Source organism: Micromesistius poutassou (assembly GCF_964030765.1).
Source record: "Micromesistius poutassou genome assembly, chromosome: 4".
Classification (NCBI taxonomy): Eukaryota; Metazoa; Chordata; class Actinopteri; order Gadiformes; family Gadidae; genus Micromesistius; species Micromesistius poutassou.
In genome coordinates, this window is record NC_140274.1 from 17,570,485 (window position 1) to 17,596,179 (window position 25,695).

The following is a 25,695-nucleotide window of genomic DNA, read 5'->3' on the forward strand; positions in this document are numbered from 1 at the left end:
TCTCTCTCTCTCTCTCTCTCTCTCTCTCTCTCTCTCTCTCTCTCTCTCTCTCTCTCTACCCTTCAGCCATGAGCCCAGCTCCCAGGCGATAACGAGCTGCCACTTCACAGTAAAAGTCTCGGTACTGCCACTTCACAGTAAAAGCCCTGCCGCTGAGGGTGGATAACGATGTATGGCTGGCAGTTAATAAACCCCCTGTAGGGCCGACGCTGTCCATCCTACTCCTGTTCCTCATTCCTCTTCCTCCATCTCCCTAGAATCTTTTACTCCTCTCTCCCCCAGCCGCTTGCCTACACCACCTCCTCTCCCCCGTCCTCCTCTTCTTAAAGACAATCATTTCAAAAATGATGTGAACATAACAAAATCAAAGCCAAGTATTAGCATGAATTACGATAAGTGTTTTTAAGAACATTTCTCCAAGAAGTTTTAACTGTCGGGATAAATAATCGTTTAAAGTTTAAAGTTTAAAGTTTGATGCCAAGAGGCATGAATGAATCTGGCAGTTGGGGGGATCGTTTCATTTAATTTTAGGGATGGTTTATTGCAGCAGCGTGCAACATTATGCTGGAGTGGAACTCTAAGCCTACAAGCTCTCCCGCGTCAATCTCACGAAAATCTAAAAATGACCGAAAACCCAAGGCTACGATCTAAAATGTTTGTTTAGCTTCCCCACCTAATAATGCATTTCTTCAACCAAGCATGCCAACCCTGTGACCTTCATAGTAATTAAGTAACCAAAACTTTGGTTCTAAACCACCTTTGGGCATGTTGAGGTTAGAGAGTGCAGCAAAGAAAAATCATTAGAGACTGCGGACCTGAATTTCAGCGTTTTATAGCGTAATACTATGCATTTTAGCATTATATTATGTATTATATGATGCATTATAGTATTGTATGATGCATTCTAGTAATATATTATGTATTATAATGTATTATGTATTATAATATCATATTATTTATATATATATTCATTATATTATGTTTTCAAAAATGGATAGTTCCGGTCGTTGATTCAGATTGACTCGAAGCCATTGTTAAATATTGCATAAAGACACAGCATAAAATTAAAATTAAAAAAAATTAAAAAATTAAAAATCAAGTATGGCGGTAAATATTATGTAAATATAGAAGGTAAGTAAGTAAATACTAAATGACCTAAGGACAACAGAACCGCATAGAAACATGAGAGCGGTTTCTGCATAATCCTCCGTCCAGAGATACATCTCGCAGCAACAAACTCCCTGACGACCGCCTTCAACTCCGCCCCTCTGAGCAAGGCACATCAGTCAGACTGTCACAAGCAACATCTGCTGATATTTACGAAACAGCTGCCCTTACACTCAACATTCATTCATAGGAAGACGAGATGATTCTAGGGCTGGCGTTGTGTGTGTTGCGGTATGCTTGAAGCTGACAACATCTGATGAAATGGTATGGAACACACAAGCGTTTGAAGTTGTCATGGTGCAGACAGACGACGGCATTGGTAATCATAAAGAGCAGATTATCCTTTTCCACTGGCTGACGCAATAGTGCCATTTCTCTGCTGTCACATTCATTTAAAACACAAAGAGTGGCATGACTGTGCTATGGATCACGCTTAAATCCACAAAAAATAAACTTGATGCACAGATCTATCGGCTGTAGCAGCAAGGTGTGTTGAATCCCAATGACAGAACGTAAAGCTCTGCTGTACAGCATACGGCATATAGCAAGTTCTGTATGCTGGCTAGCTGTTTGCTGACCAGATTTATGAAATTAAAAACAGGGACATTTGTATCTTGGCAGACCATATATCAGCAAAATATCTGATATTGTTTCTGAAATTAAATTTAAAAAAAGGCGAAAACGTTACATTTTGATTATTCTTACCATGGTCAATGTAGTACGTAACTGTAGTATATTATTTTTATGGTTTACTATGATGTGTTTTAAGCTCTGGTAAAGGTTAGGGAAATGTTCCATATTGTATTGATCGTCTATTGTTTATATAAGCCATGCCTGCTTATGGTATAAAGTCGTCGTTAGAGCCCCGCTTAGCGAGGTCACATTACAGCCTATCAGATATTTATATAATTACCAACTGCCTCAAACTTAATACTCATGAGCAACCTAGAACCACATCTAAAAATGTGTTTATACATTTTTAAAAACGTTTGGATAAACATGGACATTACCAGGGAAATCTCTAGCCAGGGACAAGCCACCAGAAATGGGGACGGTCCCCGGAAAACTGGGGTGTCTAGTCACCCTACGCTAGCCAGTGCTGGATGCTAGCTAGCATTGACAAACATGAGCTGGGAGTGAAATAGACCATTATTAGCACCTGGACCAGGTGTGTGTGTGTGTGTGTGTGTCTGTCTGTGTGTGTCCAGTGTGTGTGTCATCAAATCTAAACTAGATTGTTTCCCCATGGACAGGGCTCTCAGTGACTGCCTCCACACACACACACACACACACACACACACACACACACACACACACACACACACACACACACACACACACACACACACACACACACACACACACACACACACACTTACTTTCCAATCGCTTCATCAAACGGAAGTAATGGCTACCTTCCCTCCATCACCTCCACACTAGCTCATACCTCCAACATCACCGCCCTCACTCTCCCCTCCGGGATGGTGGAGGGTATCCTGCTGTGACGCTCTTAAACAACAATCTAGGAGCTGGACAGGAATTGACCAATTATGAGAGGACTGACCGAACGAGCTGCAATCCAGGAGAGCCTTTGGATTTCTCTTTTTCTTCCTCCCCCCCCCCCCGTTTTCCTCCCTTCTCTCACCCTGTCTGTGTCAGTCAGTCACAGTGTGTGTGCACCTTTCTCTGGCGCTCTCTCTCTCTCTCTCTCTCTCTCTCTCTCTCTATCTCTCCCCTTTATCTTCTCTCTCTGTCTCTGTGTGTTTTTCTCTCTCTCTCTATCTCCCCCGCCCACTCTCCACATCCTTCTCTCCATCTCTCCCGGCGTCTGTGTGTGCAGAGAGATTGAGGGATTAACTCCAACATCCATTACAACCCTGTCCACACCTGACACGACAACTGTGGTGTTTCATGGACATTTGTCTTCTAGCCATACTGGTGTTCCACCAGAGAATCAGAGAAAAAAACATTTATACACATTGAGCCAGCAGGAATGAAGCCTCCCCAAGAACACACACACACACACACACACACACACACACACACACACACACACACACACACACACACACACACACACACACACACACACACACACAAGGGCTCTACTGAAAACACTGCATTGCCTCGCAATCACCGTAGCCTCAACTTGAGGTTATATATGCTCCACAGAGCCACGAGATGAAAACAATCAACGTCTATAGACGTCATCATCCAAGAGCGCTGAGTTGATCGAGGCGTTCGTCATGGAAAATTATAGCGCTAACATTTGTTTTTGGCTTGTACAGAGCCATCAGACGCACCGCAACATAATCCATCGGCTATTATCCTGCCAGCGTTTCGCAGCCGAATGCTCAATCTGACGGATCGCTCATTAATATTAACACTACCCACGATGATGAGCTGTGGCTTTGGACGAGACGAGGAGCGGGTAGCTCGCTCCGTCCCATCGTCCCCGAGAAGGGACCTGGCGAGGAGGAGAGGGCTAGGGGTCAGGGCTGAGGATAGAGTAGTGGTACGTACCTTGTAGCTTGGGCCGAGCTGATGGATGGCGAAGACCTGTGCGGGGTTGAGGGCGTCACTAAACGCGTAGAAGGCGGCGAGCTGACCGCAGAACACCCGGTTAGAGTCGGCCGTCTCCGACGACCCCAGGAAGCACTTGTCGTAGCTCTGAGAGAGAGAGAGAGAGAGAGAGAGAGAGAGAGAGAGAGAGAGAGAGAGAGAGAGAGAGAGAGAGATTCATTTTTAAGTGATGGACAACATAAATCCATAATGCACTTATTATGTTATTAAGGGTTATGTTATTAAGGGTTATCTTGGTGTCCATTAAGCAGCAGAAAATGATGTTCCCTGAAATCCATTGCCGGCTCACGTATTTTCAGTCTATTGAATTCCTCCAATTCCTTCAAGCCAATTTAATGTGCGAAGTCTTTCTTCCCCCCTTGGCTACGTGACCAATTACAGTATGCTTAGACAGGTCACCAAGACAGGTCATTCACATTACGCAGATTGTGCCTATTTAAGACGTTTTTACACAAAAAGGTGAGGCTGTGGTTGAGTGGTGGAACTGCACACAGCAGGTAGAAGAAAGCTATTGTGGTCGAAGATATATTGGTAGAAGTGCTACGGGTGTCCAACCCATTGCTGTCACCGATTGTCAAACAAGTGGAATGAGGGCGACCAGCTCATTCTGAACATAGCTTTCAAGAGCTTTTCTGTACAATAACAGTTACGCCCTGTGACTCTAGAGTTCTCTTTTGTGCTTTCTCACCTAGAAGCCAATCAAAAAGTACTTTGAGTGGATTTGACCTTTTTTTAAGGAGGGCTAAGAAGAGAGAAACGGTAGAGGGTATAAAGAGATGGAAAGACACTGGAGCGGGCATTGGAATCAAACCTGGATCTCCTTGTATCTATCAGAGAACCACAGAAATGCACTTCTCTTTTATTCAGCACTTTTCAACATGTCTCCAAACTTCACTTCACGTCTGTTCATCTGATTAACTTGTCAACAACCTTGTGCACCTGAGTGGCCCAGATTGATTGTAAATCTAAAATTAAGATTTCAGATTTCACTAGGTGGCAGAGACACCTTTTGCCTCCAGCGGTCAAAGCCGTTAACTGTCTGTCACTCAACATAACAGCCGCGTCATCGCCCGGAGATTTCCTTTCCAGAGTCCTCGTTTACCAGCCAATTAAAACTAAGGAGGCGAGGCCTCTGCAGAAATCTGCGTATGCAAATATTGAGCTCTCTCTATTCAGGTCAGGTTATTCTGGATCCCACTCATCTTACTTCTGCTGTCCCGCTCTCTCCCCCTCCCCAGGGGCCTCGCTCTGACAAAACCATATTCAAATCTCCTTCTTTGAACCAGAAGAAGAAACAGCCCGCAACTCCCGGGAGAAATCTGTGTCCAAGTGATAAAACCCATTTTTTTTACGTTTCTGCCGGGTGATTTATGATGTGGTTTCTCTTTTATTTTATCCTTTCTCACAACAAGAACCGTCCTTCTACACTCTGGAAAGCGTCTGGCTCGGTTGGACCCGGTGGTCGTAAACATGGGAAACCAGAGGCGGCGACCGTGGCGGTGGAGGGAGAGAGAAAGGCCGCTTACATCACTGGTGTTGACGTGCCACGCCATGTCGCCGTAGGAGACCAGCTGGCCGTTGACGTAGCAACGGATCTCGCTGTTACGCCAGCGGTTGTAGACGTGGACCGCGCTGATCATGTACCACTGAGGAGGAGAGAAGAGGATAAGATGCAAAAGAGAAAAATTGTATTAATAGCAGACGACGGGCCGGCCACACACATAACCTTCAGCTACAATTCATCATTTCAATGAACACCATGTATTCAAAGGAGAGAGACAGTTGGAGAGAAAGATGTGAAGTAGACAGAGCATGGTATCTACACATTTTTAAAGTACAAATTTAATGACTTTCAAGACCTTTTCAAGACCTCTAAAAGGAAAATTTAATACCAATACCGCTGCAAAAAAATCGAGACTATACACTATATACTCCGTTCATTATGAGTTTTATTCAGTTTGAGTAACGAATAGTAACGACCATGGGCGTCACCATAATATAATTGGGGGGGGGACACGTCCCCCCCACCCTTGAAAAAAAGTTGTTTCGACCCCCCCACATTTGCCATCAAAAATACTAGTGCATGACTGGTCTACTAGTCCAGCGTTCTTTCCATCGCTTCACAATCAAATCCGTTCCACTTTATCAGTAGGGGGAATACCCATATAAATAGAAATCCACTCCGAAGCCGACCGAAGCAAGCCTATGTTGAGAGTCGGATCAACGACAGCGACACGAGATGGACATAAGGACTTTTTTTTCGAGGAAGAGGAAAGTAAGCCAGAGTTGCCCAAGTTTCCCATTGAATGGCCAAACAGCTAAATTACGTTCTTCCATGGCCAAACACAGCCAGCTTTTCTGATAAGAATGTTAGCACCCTCATGAGACATTCTCTGGCATTAGCAATATTCAAAGTCACAAATATCAAATATTTGTGCCTAATAGCATACTTTGTTGTATAAAAAACCTAGCCTATATATCATCAAGGTATATGAATTTTTAATACATTTCATAATGTAAATATGAGCATTAAAGCTCAATAGCTTCCAGGTCATGTGACCTATTGGCTCAAAATGAGTGTAGGACAGTAGATCTACACTGCTGTATGAGACACACCTCTTTTTATAGCATTTTACTTCCCCTTATATTTTTTATGAATTATTAGTACATTTCATAATGTAAATATGAGCATTCCTTCCAGGTAATGTGACCTATTGGCTCAAAATTAGTGCAGGATCATACTTGTTTTATGAACCACAACTCTTACTTCATTTTTTTTTAATCAAATGTTAACACTTAATATTTTTTAAATAAACGTTTAATACATTTAATACCCACGTTTTATTTTGAAAACCGGAAGTTTCCACACGCTGCAGTAAACTAGCGCTACAAAGTATTTGCCATAAAGTCAGCAATAAGGGCGCACTGGAAAATTTTGGAGCGGCTGGCTTGACCACGCGAAAACGAGGGACGGCTAGCTTGACCGCAGTGTTTGTTTAGATCCCGCTAGTTGGATACATTGCATTCTTTCGTAGTGGCGACTTCTCGACTGCAAGGAAAGCTCGGCTTCACCTACAATTTCGAAAATTAAATGGTCAGATATATACTGTTGTGTTAACATTTCATTGATTAAAAATGCGTTAGAACACGTCCATCTCGAAGACGAGTCCGTTCAGAATCAGCTGCTTATCGCAGGTCGACTGACTCGATTTCCTTCTCACACTTACGTGTTTAATTTGCGTGTTTAGACAGATAGGCGCGCACACACACGCGCACCAAGCATCACCCGCATTCATTCATTCTATTAAATACTCACTCGCGGTAAAACTGTTTTCTCACGATCAAATACTCTTCAATCCTAAAAGTAATGGGCTTGTACACGATGTCTGGGTCAAGAACATATGTGTTTGCCGTACGGTGTTTGCAGATGCATTGATTTAAAAGTACAACTTACCGCTGTATCAGCTGTTCTTTCCCAAATCATTTAACCAATCATTTACCCTAAAACTAGATTTTGTTTTGGAAGCCTGGAATATACTTTGCTCGAATGTATTATTGTTATTATTATTATTTAAACGCATGGCATAGCCTACTATACTTCATTCATGTTCATTCATGCAGGGAAAAAAAAAGTTTCCACAATCCACACGCTATTTCTATGCAGTTTCACACGTATGAATAATCTTTGACATCATAATATTTAACATGCAAGTGTAGTGGTGCCTGGTTGCTGCGGAGGAAAATCAGCTTTGCGCCAGGTGCAAACTAGCAACGACACATGCGTCGGTGTAGAAAGTCAATTGCGCCGGGCGCAAGATAGGGCCCTTCTTCTGTTTGGCGCACATGGCTAATTTGCATACGCGCACAGGACTGTCGGAATGGGAACACGTCGGACTGGCAGCATTACGGGGGCGCGATTACGGGCTGGCGGAGTTACATTTAAAAATCGCGTTCAAGTAAAAATAAATAAGAAAAACGTAATCAATTTGTGGCGCTCGTTGTTCAATCTGTGGCGCAGCGCCACACATTGGCCTATGTGTGGGAAACACTGCACGGCCATCACACATGTGCTCATTCGGAGCATTGTAAATCATTTATTGTTTCATTGTTGTAGCCAGTTCATTTATGTAATAAATTAACAATGCGATCGGGATTTTTGACGTGGGGGGGGGGGGGAGCGATCAGGATTGTTATTGTTGTTGGATGTGTGGCGTGTGTGTAAGCAGGCAAAAGCGTGTGTCACACGGTGAACCCGTGAGAGTTACGGTGAACCCAGCTCTGCTTCAACTTTATATTAAAAAAAAACGTTCATACTCCGCGTACCACTAGAGAACGCTCCACCGTTTGAGAACCACTGTTCTAGCGTATCGGTTTGACCAACCGGACATTGTAGGTTGTAAAATGAAACGTAAAACTGAACAAATATACAAGATACAAAAATAGAAATGAAACAAAATACACCCGCTCATTAATTCTCCCCCCGATTAAATTTAATGCCGCCCACCCAATAATTCCAGACTTTTTAAGACATTTAAGGCCTTGAATATGGAAACTTAAATTCAATGACTTTTAATACTTTTCAAGATCCGCGGCAACCCTGCAGAGAGAGTTATAGGAGTTACAGACAAGATGCAACACAAAAAAACATGGGAGATAATAAAGTCTATTATTAGGGAATCTGTTTAGTAGACTATTTTATCCAAAGAGCCTCACAGCATCATCAGGGTATCTTGCTCAACATTTGCCTACAGGTCAGACTGCAGACATTGCAGACATCAAACACCCTAACCACTCTATCCTGCCAAATAGCCTTGCTATGGGTCTTAATCAACTACCAGATAAAATGTTTTGCCTATCCTCCTCCAATGTCCTGAGTCTAGTTGTAATCCTCTTTGAGCAAACCACCTAGCCCACACCTCTATTCTAATGATTTGTGTTCACTGCAGGTCGCTCGGGATAGACAAGTCTACTAAATGATTAAATAGTAAACACAAACACTTTACCTTTCGCTAGGAATTTGCTGCTCGGAAATATCCATTATTAAAGTACACAGATGATGATTACTTCTCGGTGAGTCTCTCTTTATTGTCAGAAAAAGACTTCATGACTTTGCAGTCTCAAGCGAGCAACCTTATTAAATGATCAAGACGACATTTAACCACAGACCTAATAAAAGAAAGCGTTTAACAAGGGGCCTAGATGGGGCAGGGGGGACATGCTCATTGTTATGACCCAGGGTCATATTTTTGTATTTTTCAGTGTTGTGTTGTGTGGATTCCTTCTGTGCTGTTGGGTTAGGGTTAGGCTCAGAAGGCAGCAGTACTAGCACCGTGCTTACCTTCCGGGGCTGAAAGTCGTACTTGACACAGTGTTGGAACCCCTTCCCTTTAGACTTGAGCGACGTGACGATCAGACAGTTGCCCACAAAGTGCGCCGAGTAGCCCACCCCCTTGTTGGTGCGGAAGCTGTGGATGGAGACAGGGGATGTTGGGTGACGCAATGCAGAGTGACAGAGCCTTTGGATCAACTTGTCAAGAGGTAGTGGTTGTATATTCATCAAAGTTACGTGGCTTGAGGTAATTTTTTGTTGCGCGTCAGTAAGATTGATACACGCTTACATATAAATTGACTGTCACTTTGTTTTGCTTCCTGGGTGTTGACTGATGTACAAGGACGTTTCTGACAGCTCTGCATGAATATATTTGAATTATACATGTATTGGCATCAGGAGTGGAAACATCCATGGCTGTAGAGAGATTTAATGTCCCACAGCGGCCTCTCACTGGTGAGAGAGAGAGAGAGAGAGAGAGAGAGAGCGAGAGCGAGAGCGAGAGCGAGAGCGAGAGAGAGAGAGAGAGAGAGAGAGAGAGAGAGAGAGAGAGCGAGAGAGAGAGAGAGAGAGAGAGAGAGAGACTTTGAAAATCACTTTTTTCAGGCCCTGGCACTGGGCCTCGTCTCATCGATGTTTGGCAGGACTCAAACTGGATTAGCCTGCTACATCAGGACCGTTCTAGTGCCTGTCACCACGACTGGGCGATGCTGGTCCATGAACTCAAAAAAACATAAGTACATTTGTAATGCAAACTCAGAACAACGGAGGAGGAAGAGGAGAATAAGGAGGAGCAGTATGACTCACCAGTAGAGGTAGGGCTTGTCTCCGTCACTGGTGATGCTGCTGAGTGGATCCATTCTGAACCAGGTGCTGAGGGTGAAGCCACTCTGATACGGCCACCTGGCAATAGGAGGCAACGCTATGGCCTGGAGGAAAACAGGATTACATTATTACAGTAAACATTATTGTTGAGCCCTATCATGCCATTTCTATTTAGTTTGAACCCGTTAAGTTGCCCCAAGCCCTTTTGGGGTTAATCCTTGGCGCAAATGACATTCCCAAAGTAAATCAAGAATAGTTCTATATCTGTCAGCTTATCAGTTTTTCTTTAATGAAGGCTATTTTAGCAAGTGTGGTTCCAGGCAAAAACATCTTTATTAGCACACAGCTGTTAATAATTACCATTCACAATGTTAGGAGAAAACACAAGTTAACGGTAATTGAATATTGTTCTATATTTGGCAAACCTGTACAAACATTTCATGAGCTAATTTTTCCGAGAACCTTTTTAATCCAACATTTGTAAAAAAAAAAAAAAAAAACTGCCATTGTTCAATGATTTTTAGATATTAACATAGTACTTTCTGTTAAATTATGTTGCAAAGCTCTAAAATGCTTCCAACATAATATAATGTCATGGACAATGACAACCACTGTCTCTGTTAAAAAGTTGGATTAGAAAAGTAATTAAAAATGTACAGCTTCTCCAAGTTTTCTTCCTGCGAAGGTTGATTTCGAGAGAAAACGACTTTATACGGTAAGACTCAAATTAAATTCCTCACTTCCACTACAAGACAAGAAGATTGAAATGAGCTGCCAAGGAAAGTCGTTTCCCCACCAAAGTATTTCTGCAATAGAAAAATGACACTGCAGTCTTCACTTAACGTAAAACGCATAACTTTTCAATTGTGGAAGCAGAACATGACCTTTTCTGACACTTACTTAAATAATAATTTTTTCAGGGGGTCTTTGTGGTAAAGAAAAAGGTTGTAATTTGTATCCAGAACAGACAATTCCAATGTGCATTTTTCGGCCCGTGTTAAATTAACTGGAATCCACTTCGACACAAAGCTAATGGTCGGAACACGATTCAAGTAAAAGTTCTAGGAAAGAGGGGGGGGAGATGTTATCTCCATGGAAACGGCTAACAACTTTCTAATGCTATTTCTTAAACTAGCACACATTGTTCAGAAAGAGCTTTATAATGAGCAACATTGTGTATGAGATGTGCCACGCACCGTGCCATTACACTATAAGTGAGTCCGAAAAAAGCACATAAGAAAAGGCACTCACAGCAGCTCTGTGTCCTGGGAAGCTGAAGAAGGTGTCCGGACCGGCCGTCTGGGGCTCCATGTTCAGACTCAACACTGACAGGAGCTTCACCGCATGCCTGGGCTATAACACACACACACACACAGGTTAGAACACACTCCGAGATAAAAAAAAAATAAAACACACACACACACACACACTTATTATGCTTCACACACAGAGACTAGAGAGAACACACAAAATATGTTAACACTATAGAATATAATGTGAGCAATGCAATATATCTTTCTGGGAAGGTGTTGGAGACAGAGATGAGAGACAAAGAGACACAGAGAGAGAGCATAAGCGAGAGAGAGCTAGACATGCAGTGGAAGAGAGAAAGCAGGAAGAAGGAAGGAGAGAGATAAAGCACTGGCTGTGATCTCCTACACTAGCATCACATGGGGACACGTATGGACAGATCCCATGAAAATTGAACACATTGCCATCTGTTCTCATCTGTGATACACCGTTGTGTTTATCATCCGTTGTCATGGTGATGTAGGAAAGGGACAGCAGAAAGGCAACAACAACAGGGATGTACAGGTGGTTGGTTAATGAGTGGTTTGGTTGATTGGCGGATGGTCTCACAAATCATAGTTTAGATTAATAACTAAAGTCTGATGGCAGACAAGCTCCAAGGGAACGGTTTGTTTTCCACTTTCTATCACTACAAAATTGTCTTGATCAATCTAGTAGCCGGAGGCGGGGAACCTGTAAGCGTGTTATTGGTGGACACCAACTCTGCATTCAACTGTGAAGAACTGCTGCAAACGTTTATAATCAACGCTGTGTAGTAATGCACTTATTAAAAATCCCGTTCCGAGGATATTCCCGCTCTGTGATGGAACAGGACCCGAGGTGTGACCCTGTTTCTGGCCCAGGCTCGGTGCCGTCTCCCTCCAGACGTCCTGCTGTGGTACAGGGGTCAGGGGGTTTGTGGGTCTCCGTGGGGTGGGGGGGGTTCCCTGGGGAGACTCACCCAGATGCCTCCCTGCTCCCCGCGGAGCAGCGTGAGGAGCAGCTTCAGCTCCCCCACCGCGATGCTGCAGCTGGCCAGCACACACACCAGCTCCACCAGCAGCTCTACACACACATAGAGAACACACACACACACACACACATACATAGAGAGCACACACACGCACACATAGAGGATATACACACACACATACATAGAGTGCACACACACACACACACACACACACACACACACACACACACACACACACACACACACACACACACACACACACACACACACACACACACACACACACACACACACACACACAGTGAGTTAGTAAAGTGAAAAGCCTATAGTATGTCTTGTCTTGTTTTATTCTTCTGATAAAGGAAGGATCCTCTTGCTCTGCCTTAGTAGCTCCACAGCCCTCGTCTTCCTCACCCTGCCGGTAATGAACTGTCACTTTGCGCACCTCACCACTCTAAATCCTATTATACTTATCATCACCCATACCCTCCGCACCGCGACCAGACACACAGAGGCCCACCGGTGCATCACAGAGCCAAGAGGTGGAACATTTGTGGAGACAGAAATACATTCTGAAAAACATGCTTTTGATTCACAGTACACAAATGTATGTTAAAAAGTACCAGAGTTGCTGATGGTAATAGTACTCCAGGAGTAATGTATGAGACAGAAAACAAGCACTGTGGCCTTAGCTGGTAGATAACTAAACAAAGTAGGAACAGTATTAGTAAATACTAAGAATGAGTAATATAGAGTAGAATAACTGTGACTCTAGTACATTATTAGCAAATCAATTCACTAAACATTCAATAAATTAAGCTGGACCTTGAAAGGACTACTTCAATTAACTGTAATGCCTTTCAAAGTAGCCACCCACAAAATAGCCACCCACAATACCTGCTGTGGTTAATTTCTCCTCATGTGTGTTTACTAAAATTAATCTGTAGCTATGATTGTCTGTCAACATTGATCCATTGTCCAGACCTCCCACACAAGAACCATCAACACAGCAGAAATACAGTGGAACCCAACAATCAAACATCCTGAACCAATTACATCATTTACATTTGGATTCAGTATTCAATTGTTCGGGGAGAGCTAAGGAAACTGGGATCAACGTATTTTCTTTTCTCATTTGTGAAATAAAAGTTGCAGGATGTCAAGGTGCGTCCCTATGTGAATACGGTTCTGGTTTTAAATTACTTTTTGATACAAATGGGGAATAAACCCAACCATTTTCATCAAAGCAGAGTACAACATTACCTCCTCCTGACTGAACTTACTTTAATTGACATGGATAATAATGGATTCAATTACTTCATCCATTATGGTAAATATTCAGACGGGATATACCACAAATAAGAAAATGAAAGCAAGAAAGAAAGATATACAGGAAGAGAGTGAAAGAAAGAACAAAATAATTAACAAAATAAGAAATAAAGGAACATCAAGAAAGAATGAAAGAAACATAACTAAATCCATGTTCTTTAAAACGGCGCCTAGTTTACCACCAGGTGTTAACGTTGGGTCAGAATTTACCCTCTAGTGACATCACAAATGGAAGTGTCCACCCAGTGGATGATGGATGGATCTATCCGTTATACATCTCCCTAGACACGCCCACTTCCCATTTGTGACGTCACTATTGGGTTGACATAGCCTGGAAATCCAGACCCACATCTAGAAAGCTGTAGGGTCTGGCAACGAGTAATGAAAATGGCCCAACTCGAGGGACGGAACCAAGCATGCATTTGAAAATATCACTGCACGCAATTGGATAACAATACAACCAATCAGAAGAATACAAGTGACGTATCCAGACCAGAGGAGCTAACCAATAGATAAGACTCTTGCCGTATCCGGACGGTAAAACAGCAACGCTTTTGGCCCGCCTATATCAGATACACTGATGTGATTGGTTAATGTTCTGGGCCAGGGGAATCAAGTATATTGCTCGTTCCCAGAGTGACTCGCTGAGCAAATTCAAATTGTGCTCTCGCGAAAACTCTGTATTTCCAGGGTAGGGTTGACATGGAAATGGCTTGTAATGGCAGAATAGTCAGAAATCTATCATTCTACAGCCTAGTTCAGGGAAATAGTTTGACTCACTCACTTCCATCACCCAAACCTTCCTCTACTGTGGACAACATTCACATGCGTTCATCATATCTACAGTTCTACTACTCTGACTCTGTGCATGTAGACCTACCTTTCCGTAGCACACCTTTCTTGTTTACATGCAGACTGTGCTGTGTACTCGTGTCTGGGATCAGTAAACAAACGCCACTGCGTACCTGCGATGACGTCGTCGACGGCGCTCATGGCGAGCAGCAGGTGCCTGACGAGGCCCACCTGGGTGCAGGCGTGCATGTTGCGCAGGCTCCGGCGCAGCATGGCGGTGAACGTGGCCCACACCTGGGCCTGGGTGGGGGTGGGGCAGCGCCGCAGCAGGTCCAGCATGCACAGCACGCCGTCAGGCTCCTGGATCAGGTGGTTAGTCTCCAGGTCGAACTCACCCCCCACCAACTAGGGGGGGGGGAGACACGAGAGAGAGAAAGAGAAGAGAAAGAGAGTCAGATAGAGGGAGAAAAGGATCAATGGAGAGAGAAAGGAGGGAGGGAGGGTGAGGAGGATCAATGGAGAGAGAGAGAGAGAGAGAGAGAGAGAGAGAGAGAGAGAGGAGAGAGAGAGAGAGAGAGAGAGAGAGAGAGAGAGAGAGAGAGAGAGAGAGAGAGAGAGAGAGAGAGAGAGAGAGAGAGCGCTCCGACAGGGTGCGATGGGTGGGCGGGGCCAAGGAACCAAACCTGTAGACCAAGGAACCAGACCGGCCACTACGACCACCACCTCTTCATACTCCTAAACCATCGCTGCCATGGTGAGTGCAGAAAGCAACAGGCCACCATCTGCTTCTCAGAGCTCAACAGGCATGAAATTGCTCCTCTCTCTCTTAAACGTCTAGCGTGGTGCGGGAGGGTGGGGGGGGGGGGGGGGTCGAGGGGTGGGGGGAGGCAACACGGGGGCCAACAGAACATTAGAGTGACTGATGGGCTGTGACGAGGAGGATGAGGAGAGGACTACGCGTTAACGGCGGGGATTTAATTCAAACTTTCCGCTATGAAGACAAACGGTGCGGCTGAGAGGGCGGAGTAGAAACGCGCAGAGACTCCGCCGAATACGTTTGATTTGATTAAGTCTGTATTTCATTCAATCTTTGTTCAACCAAGCGGGTCCCATATTAATGAAGGATCTCTTTTTATTCTAAGGAAAACCCAACCATGAAAAGAATCGTTTACGTGACCACATTGCTTCACACGTGAACCTGGGTTTCAACCTTTTTTTTATGTTTTATTTTGTTTTATGTTTTCACAATTGTTATTTTGCTATAAGTTTATTCTTGCTATTCTGCCTTGTTTATGTAATCCTGTTCGCTCGTGCTTTGTATGTCTGAGTAGCTGTATGTTAACCCTGCAGGTCCCTGTTTCTGCCTTGTTGTGTGTCTGTACAGCTGTGTTTGTGTGCTGTTGCCTCTCTAACCTATCCTTTTTCACTGCCCCTTTCCCTTCCCTCCCCCCCCCCCCCCCCAAGAAGCTTGTGCTTTTTGTCAGGCCATCACTGTAAATAAGAACTTGTTCTTAATGATCTGCCTGGTTAAATAAAGGTTTAAAAAAAAAAAACTTAAATTAACATTATTTGCATATGTCGGCATTCATTTTGTTGTGTGACCTGGACAGAGATGATGATGATGTGATGATGATGATGGTGATGAAGAAGAGGGGTTTGTGGTTTGGCAGTGATTGAGGCGGAGTGGTGTGTGACACTGTGCAGTCAGATCTGATCATCATTTCCTAACCATGACGACACCGAGTCACAGTCGCTGGGTCTAAAGATAGTCAATTAGAGAGACTTATTTTTCTTCACACTGTCATTAACAGTGACACACACACACACACACACACACACACACACACACACACACACACACACACACACACACACACACACACACACACACACACACACACACACACACACACACACACACACAAACACACACACACACACACACACACACACACACACACAAACACACACACACACACACACACTTCCCGCTTCACCCATCAGGTCTCGGTTACAAAATTCTGGGTTTACCTAACTTTAATGTTTAATTTATGTAATTTTTTAATGCCACAATGATTTTATGTAGATCCTTATGGCCAATATAGAAATCGGAAGACCATGTTTAATAGAAATCCTCTTATTCAGCCAACGAGACAGAGGTTATACCACAGAATCCATTAACCTCCATGTGTAGAAAGATCACAAGGTTTTATATTAGCGTTGACTGATTGATTCTAGATCTTCCTGCGGGGCTGGCCTCGTCATAGTCGTTCATATCCTTAAAAAACTCGCCACTGATTAAATGTTGAAAATTGCAAATTGAGTGAAGATCTTTAGGCGGTTTCTGGCCCATTTGGGTGACCATGAATCTCACGTTTCATTGATAAAATCAAAGATATCAAGCCTTAAAGAAAAGGAAGAAATGAAACGCTCACCTGTAACCATGACAACTGATCAAGGGTCAAGCGACTATGAATAGCACCACCATAATCACCACCTGCAACCACCAAACATCATCACCTACACCACCACCACCACCACCACCACCACCGTCCGACGGCAACCACAGCAGTGTAATTGCAGGTATGAATATATAGAATAACACTTTGTGATAATCGCTAGTGCTTCACACAAACCTAGCATAGTGGCCTCACACGTGGGCGTGTCCACACAGAAGTATGATGGATGGACCAACGTCCTTCTCCAACTGCCGCACAAGTGTAATTTACCTTTCAGGGCTTCTGTTCCCACTGGGGGTCCACCCATGATAAAAATGGATGCACTCACATTGTCGTAAGACGCTTTGGGCGACAACGTCCATCGAATGTAATTCCATCAATAACGTACGGTTGGGTAATGGCTTCTCATGCAGGGGCGCGTTGCTGTAGGATTAAGACCTCCTTTTCTGGATAACAGAAGTGCATGGTGTGGAATTTAGAATATATTTATTGTGAATCCTACGAGCGGTTTGTGATTATTCCCGTGGGGACACGCCCGGGAGGGAAACATAAGCGGGGTGGTGTCCCGTGGTGCTCCCGTAATACACACCCTGCGTGATTTACTGTGATAAGGAAAAACTCGTCACAGAACACAAAGAGAATTTAGCATTCTGGAAACTTTTTGTCGTAGCAACAAATAAACCCAGATAGGTCAGGGCTGGACTAGTATGCCCTAAGAATTGGAGACATGCACAATTTTGGTTGAATTTAATACAAGGCTATCATCCCTGCTAACCGCTCTCCAAGAGCTCCTCCATGCTAGCCCCTCCCTGCTAGCCCCTCCCTGCTAGCCCCTCCCTGCTAGCCCCTCCCTTCTAGCCCCTCCCTGCTAGCTCCTCCTTGCTAGCCCCTCCCTGCTAGCTCCTCTCCGCTAGCTCTAGAAAGACCAATCTCATGATAGAGATTCTCTTCCTCCGCAAGAGGGAGCTTCCTCCATCCATCTTCAGGAAAAAAAACTCCTAGCCTCGACGATGTCCTATTTCTTTTTTAGGGAAAGAGCAGAAGGGAAGAAGGAAGGGTGTTTCCCTTCACTGTTCTTTCAACATTAATAATATAGAATAGGAAATGATGTTATAGATACAAACCCTGTAAACGGGAGTCCTCCGTTTGTGTTCAGAGGTGAATCTGGTCTCTGTGGCTCGTCGAGGTTCAGAGCCACAAAGACCAGATTCACCTCTGAACACAAACGGAGGACTCCCGTTTATCGCAGCATCTAGTGGACATGCATTGACCTGTAGGGCTAGCGCTCCAACAGGCCGGCGCTCTAGCAGGCCAATGCTCTAATGGACCTGCACTATCTGCGGTCTAGCTAGAGGTCGGCCTGTTCTGCATTTCTTTCTAAAACGTCTAAAGGTCAAGGCAGTGAAAAGGTCAAGCCAACAGCAGAGAGCGAGGGTGGGCAAACGAGACTAACCACAGCTCTGATTCGCATGCCAGTCCAATCACTTTGATTAATGGCCTCAACGTCAACGCTAAACCCAGCTAATGGCTACGCTCTGATCCCAGCATGCTAATAAGCTCAGTGTCTGATATCCGGCATGACAGCTCTTTTTGGAGGTAGTGTGCTGCTCTGTCTGCTAAACTGGGCGGTAATGGGCGAGGAAGTAGTAGGAGTGTTTTTTATTCACCTTTCACATAACTTTGCCCTCCTTAAAAGATGCATTTGCTGCTGCTACACGAGAGAGAAAGAGAAAGAGAAAGAGAGAGAGAGAGAAAGAATGCCAGGACCTTCAGATTTGACCTCTCAAGGCTGGTCAATGTGCACACTCCATAGAGCTACATTATAAGCGTTCAATACAGCAATTTACCCTATAGAGAGGTTATTAACCAGGTTACCATTGCATTGGATGCATGTTTGGACAGATGTATGCGTAGAACGCTTCATCACACCATGTATGTTCTGAAGTTTGCCACACCTTGGCTATAGAATGTAGTGGAGACACCAAAGTCTTAAAATGAGCTGATTTGTAACCAATGTGCTGTACTAAATCATAAAATGACCATGATATGTCATCAACGATTTAGGAAACATTCCAAGTCGAAATACTGGCTTCCCTGACAACGATGCTACAGCCAGAATGTTCTCCTTTGAAATATCTGTTCCGGGTTAGCTAGGATGTAACTGGTTTTTACCTTCAAAGAAATTTGGCCTCCTTTAAAGATGCATTTTGCTGCTACATACATTTTCACAGACAGACAGACAGACAGACAGACAGACAGACAGACAGACAGACAGACAGACAGACAGGCAGGGAGGCAGACAGACAGGGAGGCAGACAGACAGGGAGGCAGGGAGAGAGACAGACAGGGAGGCAGGGAGGCATGGAGAGAGACAGACCAGAGACAGGGACAGGGACAGAGGCATGCATACTAAAGAGAAATACGTAACAAGGAGTGGGCTACAGAGAGATGGGTGATGTAGAACTGCAGTAAGGGAGAAACAGAGAGACAAATGGAGTGGGAGGGAGGGATAGAGAGGTATAAAAGTGATGCTCCAGGGAACGGAACAAACGTTCTCCTTAACGTCCACATCCATACACACACAGACACTCTCTTGCCTTAAAGGACAGGTAGAGAGAACAAATCTGGGAAAGAGGGAGAACAAACATGGGGAAGAACCAAATCATGAACATAAGGAAAAATGAATCAGAGAATGATGAGCTGGGCTGAACATTTGTAAATACATTTTTTGTTTTTGTTTTTTGCGTGACTGCGTAATGGAATCTGTCAGCTTGGTACCAGTAGAAAGTTCCCATAAAAAAATCTTTCAACCCTTCTCTGACCTGAAGGAAGAAGAGAAAACATGCTGGGATATCACGTTCCCAGTTTGAACCTCAAACCACTGCTGCTCCTTTCACCCCAAAACAACAGGTAGTGTTGCGGTGCAAACGCTGTTGTGTTTTTTCTTACTAAAGCTGTCAGAAGTATGAAGTCATCTCTATAATCTCCTGGCAGTTCGTTCAATGATTAATACACATCGAGCCAGCATTCAGATGCTGGTTAGATGTTGTTGGGATTGTTTGTCCTCTGATGACTTTTTAAATTATAATTCGATTATTACATTCCACATCTTTGAAAAAAAGAATCTTCAGATAACGATATTATGCATCTTATGAAGTTGGTTTCATAATTGTATTAATTGTATTAATTAAAAGTGAGGTGTGTGTGTGTGCTTGTGTGTGTGTGAGCATAATTGTGTGCGTGTGTGTGTGTGTCTAGCTGTTGATTTGATGTCCATGTTCGAGAGAGAGTTAGGTTAGGCTTCATGGACACTTATAGTTTAACACAACAGTGTTTATGTGTGGATGTGTGGAACTCTGCCTGTGCAGAGTTGTGTGTGTGTGTGTGTGTGTGTGTGTGTGTGTGTGTGTGTGTGTGTGTGTGTGTGTGTGTGTGTGTGTGTGTGTGTGTGTGTGTGTGTGCCGTGCAACAGATGGACAAACGAGTAGATGGCCTGGTTAATGGGGGTGGGGGGGTATTAGGAGCTCAGATGATCATTAAAACAGCATCTCTGTGTTGTACATGGTTACCGCCGTGGGGCTGGAGTTTATTCACTAGTAAAGTTGGATTTGAGGGAACAGACATTTAAAAGACACTCCAGAGAGTAAGTGAGTGAGTGAGTGAGTGAGTAGAGTATGAGTAGACAGACAGACAGACAGACAGACAGACAGACAGACAGACAGACAGGGAGACAGACTGGGAGATAAGCAGGCAGTAAGTCAGAAAGAAAATGGAGTGATATTAATCAAGAAAGCAAGAAACAGAGAAAGCAATGGAAAGAACAAAATAACAAATAGAAAACCTAAGCACAAACATTCAAAGTAGAGAAAAAAAAAAACCTGAACAGAGCAGAAGGAGCTTGAAATTGAAGAGCTGCTGTGGAAGCTATGTTGGAATTTCACCAGGTATGTGTGCTTTTGTTAAATCAAACATGTGTTGAGTATCAACAGGCTTGATTAAACACAACCTCTCGAGATGGGAAACTCAATTTGCAACCGAGGGGTGAGAGACAGAGAGAAGAATGACAAGAGGGAGGGAGGGATAGAGGGAAGAGGTGTGGGAAGGGGGAAGGGATAGAGGGAAGGATGGAGGGAGGGAGTGAAGGGAGGAGGGCTTGGTAGGAAAGAGGGAAGGAGGGAGGGATGGAGGGTAGGAGGGAGGGATCAATGGAAGGAGGGAAAGAGTGAAGGAGGGAGGCATGAAGGGAGGGAGTGAGGCAAGGAGGGATTGTTCGATAGAGGGAAAAGTGGAGAGAAAAAAAGTGAGGGAGGGAGGCAAGGAGGGAGCGAGGGAGAGGAGAAGGGAACTTAGAGAGAGAAGAGAGAGAGATTGAGATGGTGAGGTGGATGGAGGGATGGAGAGCACTGAGGGTTGACCGAAAGAGCAAGAGAGGGAGAGGGGGTGCAAAAGTGGCAGGTATGATAGTGTAGCAGCTGTAGCATTCAACACAAAGACTCTGGGGATTTGTTCCCCAAACTTCACTGTGTACCTGTCCTTGAGCAACAAATGAGACATACTTTATTATTCCCGATGGGGAGGAAGCTTCACCCCTATCTGCTCCTTAATGATATGTTCCTGAATTCAGTGATGGCAATTGTGATGAAAGCATTGGATTGAAAAAACAGTGAAGTAGTGAATAGAAAAGGACAATTTCCCACAGCACTCAGGAGGTAAACTCAGAGGATGCAAGAAATGTCTCTCTCTTTCTCTCTATCTCTCTCTCCCTATATCTCCCTCTATCTCTCTCCCTTTCATTTTGATTCCAGTGAGGACTATTCCGTTTTGTTTGTCTTGAAGACTGGTGCCATCACCTCTTGCCTCAGACATCCCCCACAGAAACTACAAGAGCAGAGACAATCATTTCACTAAAGAGAAGAAAAATAAGAGACTCAAGACAGATGGAATGTAAATGTGAAGATCACCGCCTGAATGTTAATTACTCTTGATAGGATTATATAGCTAGAAGGAGCTTGCAGGAGCTAGCATATCATGCCGTTTATCATTTTGTCTTTTTGTTAGCATTTCTTTTTTGTAAGAAAGCTATCTTTTTTTAATATTTTGATTTCATTTGTTGAAAGTGATTTATCTATCCCATCTCATATACATTTTTTTATCGTATGTTTTTGCAAGTCTCGGGCAAACATTTTGTGAGTGTGCTTTGAAAACCATCTGCGTTCTCTTTCGTAACGTCAAATTGCCTTGGAAAAGCCCCTTAAAGTCACATCCAAGGGACACGGTTTGCGAGGTGTGTGTGGATGTGTGCATCTGCTCCATCTGTGCAGCAGTGGATGTTGGTGGCTATGTCCTAGAGTTAAGCTTTTTCGGATACTTATGTTATAACGCGTGTGTGTATAGTATGCAGATTTCATCCATAACATTGCAACATTAAAACGCTTGTACACAACAACGGAACTAAAAAAGTGTCACCAAGTTTGCATGGGTCGTGAACATGGAGATAGCACACCCCTCTCCCTAGAACTCTTAAATCTGAAACAATATATACAGTATATTTTTTTCATAGTGTTCGAATTTGGGGCTGAAACCGGGGGTTGATACACTTTAAGAATAATATAATGGGGTATATTTACTTTATAAGCTTTATTTTTATTTTTAAGTAAACTAATTATGTCAAAACATAGTCTGTAGCGTGGGATTGGAACTGAAGTCAATTTTCCAGCATTTAACTGTTGCTAATATTTGTACTCCTGGATTGGCGGTAATAACCAGAGTCCCAGATGCAATTAAATGACCCTTCCCACTTGGTTTGGGTGAAATATCTAAACCATTTAAAGCCTAAATCTCTTTAGGTGCTATGCAAGGTAATTGCGTTGGTCCGTGTAATGGACTCTCCATATGTACTAATTCATCTCCTACACAATAGCCGAGAGGAGGGAAAACTAAAGCCTGTTAATAAGGAAATTTACATAGAGTAATTTACATAGCAAATGATGTGTCACAGAGGAGAGAAAACAAATATAAATTATAATCAACGGCCAACTAAAGTACCTCCCCCAAAGACGGGAAGTCTGTAAACTGACATCTGAAATACAAAGCACTGCATGAACAGTGGGGGGTTGGACCACAAAGTTATTATGGAGATAGTTACTAGCCTGATGCTATTAGGATAGAAGGATGGATGGAAGCCTGGGTGGACAGTGAGATTGCCGTTGCTTCCACTCAGACACCATGCAAGCGGGTAGATTCCAGCACCATGGACAGCTCTACTCTGACGTAACGTCCACTGGAACAGATGAACACACGGCTTCAAAACAAACAACAGACCACTCCTGCATGGTTGCTTCGCTAGGGTCACAGAATGTTTTCGATGCGTCTGGAAATGTTCAGGAATGTTCCCCGGACACAAAACACAGGCCTTTGTTGTCTGGCTGTATAACCGAGGTGGAGTTTTTAAAGCACTTTGGGCTGACAAAGGGAGAGAGAGAAGGGGCGGCAAAGTGCTGTCATGTAAACCATTTATATTATATTACACCCTGCTCCTTCCCTGACAGACAAGAGGACAGCAGTAAGTCACTAATCCAAACCTATAACCAAACATATTACATAGAATGCATCGTGCTCCCCCCCCCCCCCTATTTAAATTACCCAGAATACACAGCTTTTTGACTTCATGTGCATAATACCAAAAAGACATTGCTCTTTCCCCCCCCTGTACATATTACCCAGAATACACTGCTCTTTGACTCAATGTATATTATACCCAGGAGAAGTTGCTCTTTGCCCCCTCGGCCCCTGTGTAAATTCCCCAGTCCTGCTCTCTCTGGGTATGCGGGCAATAAAGGTGGAGAGTCAATTAACGCTTTAAACCAGTTCTGCGAGGGAGTTGTGTGTCGTTACCATGGCAGCCATACAGAGCGAGAGATGAACCAATGAAAGCGGTTGTTTGCGCGCACGAAATGAGTCTGATCATCGGGTGGCTGAGAGGCTAATGTTAACATCCGTCTTCTGAACACGAACACGAACACGCCCAGCCACCACGGCGCTCGGCTCGACTCCAAAACACCCTGAAACCCTCACTCTGAACGCACACACGGTTGAACACCTTCCCCCGGTACACGGCGGCATGGGGACACAACGCCGTCGCTCTCTCAATGCATCAAAACATATACAGCCATGTTAAGGCAAAGTATGACTGAAACAATCGCTCCCTCCCTCGTCTCCCCGGTCGTTGAGGCTCGCTGACTCCCTGCTAATGGAGCTCATTAGACACCCAGTTAGTCGCGGTTAGTGGCGTTAACCCCCCCCTGCTGACCTTGAGGTGCCGCCGATTGGAAACAAGTCAACGCGTTTGATGCGTTTCTCCACACCGGAGCGCGCGGAGAGCACCGCACAGCATCGTCTTATCATAATGGGTTTACCCTCCGCTCTGTACCGATAGCTACGTGTGGGCGTTCCCGATAAAGATGATCCCTAACCGCTCCCTGGCCTTGACGACTTTTAGAGAAAAAGAAGAAAACAACGCTATAAATCGCTTTAGGCGAGAGGGTCTGTAAGATTAATTTAGAGAAAATAGTAATTTACTCCTACGGTTGTGTCCTTTGCCCCGTCTTTTGGGTAGATTGAGGTCATGAGTCTGAGGCAGGGGGCGGTGGGGGGGGTGTAGAAAGGAGAGGACGTGTGGGAGTGGGGATGTTGACACTGTAATCAAACGGTAATAAAGTCTTAAGGTGATAAAACCAAAAGGGCTTGCATTTGTCAATGTTGAGGAGAATTCAGGGTCTGCTTTTAATCCGGGGAAGTGAGAACACATTGATGTAGGACTGGCCTGCCAGGAGAGGAGAGGAGAGGAGGAGGAGGGAGAGTGAGGAGGAGAGGAGGGGAGAGAGTGGGGAGGAGAGGAGGGGAGAGAGAGTGGGGGAAGAGCCAAGAGGGAGGGAAGAGGACAGATAGAGAAAGGGAAAATAGAGGAGAAAAGAGGAAGAGACAGGAGCAGAGAAAAGAGAGGGAGATGACAGGAATAAATAAGGGGAAATAATGAAATAACAGCAGCATATAAAGTTAGGGAAGAGGGAGAGGGCAGGAGCGGAGGAAGGGAGGAGAAGCAAAGAAGAGAAGTGGAGTGGAGTCTCGATGAGAGAAAATGGGTAGAGATAAGAAGAAGAGTATTTAGGGACTTAAGGAACTAATAATGCTAAGAAACACTTCGGTCGAAGTGTACTGCAATGCAGCTGCTCAGGAGGAGGAGGAGGAGGAGGAGGAGGAGGAGGAGGAAGAGGAGGAGGCGGCGTGGATGAAAGACAGAAGAGAAAGTGAGGGAAGACCTTTGGAAAGGGAGAGAGAAAGAGAGCTAGTCCCTTTTCCTCTGCATTTCCTAAGTGCTCTTTACTCAGTCCTCTGTGGATCATGAGAGTGGCTCCTCTCGGACGGCGTGGAGAAGGAGGAGGAGGAGGAACTCCTCTGGGTTAACAGCACATCAGTATGCAGGTCACGGGCTACGAGCATGCAGCCTGCAGCTTCTACTGCGGTCCCTCCTCCTCCTGCCCACAACACCCTTTGGGGGGCGGGGAGGGGCAGGGGGGAGAGACACCACCCCCTAATGACACGACCGCGTCCCAGCAGTCAATCTATCAGCCCGGCCTCACCCCTTTCTCACTCCTCTTTCATTCCTCACCACTAGACACACCTCTCTCTCACTCCAACATTGCACTCCTCTCACTCCAACATCTTTCCCACTTGGACCCATATACCCCCTTCACACTCACTCCAAACCCAATATCTCTCTCACCAATCTCTCTCTTACAGAGCAATCAAACCAACCTCTCTCTCACACCAGCCTCTCTCTCCCACACCAGCCTCTCTCTCACACCAGCCTTTCTCTCTCCCACCAGCCTCTCTCTCTCCCACACCAGCCTCTCTCTCACACCAGCCTTTCTCTCTCCCACCAGCCTCTC

General features: G+C 44.5%; 1 protein-coding gene across 1 annotated transcript in view; it reads right to left on the reverse strand.

Moving 5' to 3' along the window:
* nbeab (neurobeachin b) overlaps positions 1 to 25,695 on the reverse strand; it is a gene marked incomplete at both ends in the record, with an annotated part of 188,805 nt that overhangs the window by 150,458 nt on the left and 12,652 nt on the right. The window contains 8 exons of the mRNA XM_084466381.1: positions 3,691 to 3,837; positions 5,277 to 5,396; positions 9,089 to 9,215; positions 9,887 to 10,008; positions 11,156 to 11,257; positions 12,156 to 12,245; positions 13,811 to 13,827; positions 14,462 to 14,693. Coding sequence (XP_084322507.1) covers positions 3,691 to 3,837; positions 5,277 to 5,396; positions 9,089 to 9,215; positions 9,887 to 10,008; positions 11,156 to 11,257; positions 12,156 to 12,245; positions 13,811 to 13,827; positions 14,462 to 14,693 — 957 coding nt within the window. The remainder of the gene's footprint in view (positions 1 to 3,690; positions 3,838 to 5,276; positions 5,397 to 9,088; positions 9,216 to 9,886; positions 10,009 to 11,155; positions 11,258 to 12,155; positions 12,246 to 13,810; positions 13,828 to 14,461; positions 14,694 to 25,695) is intronic.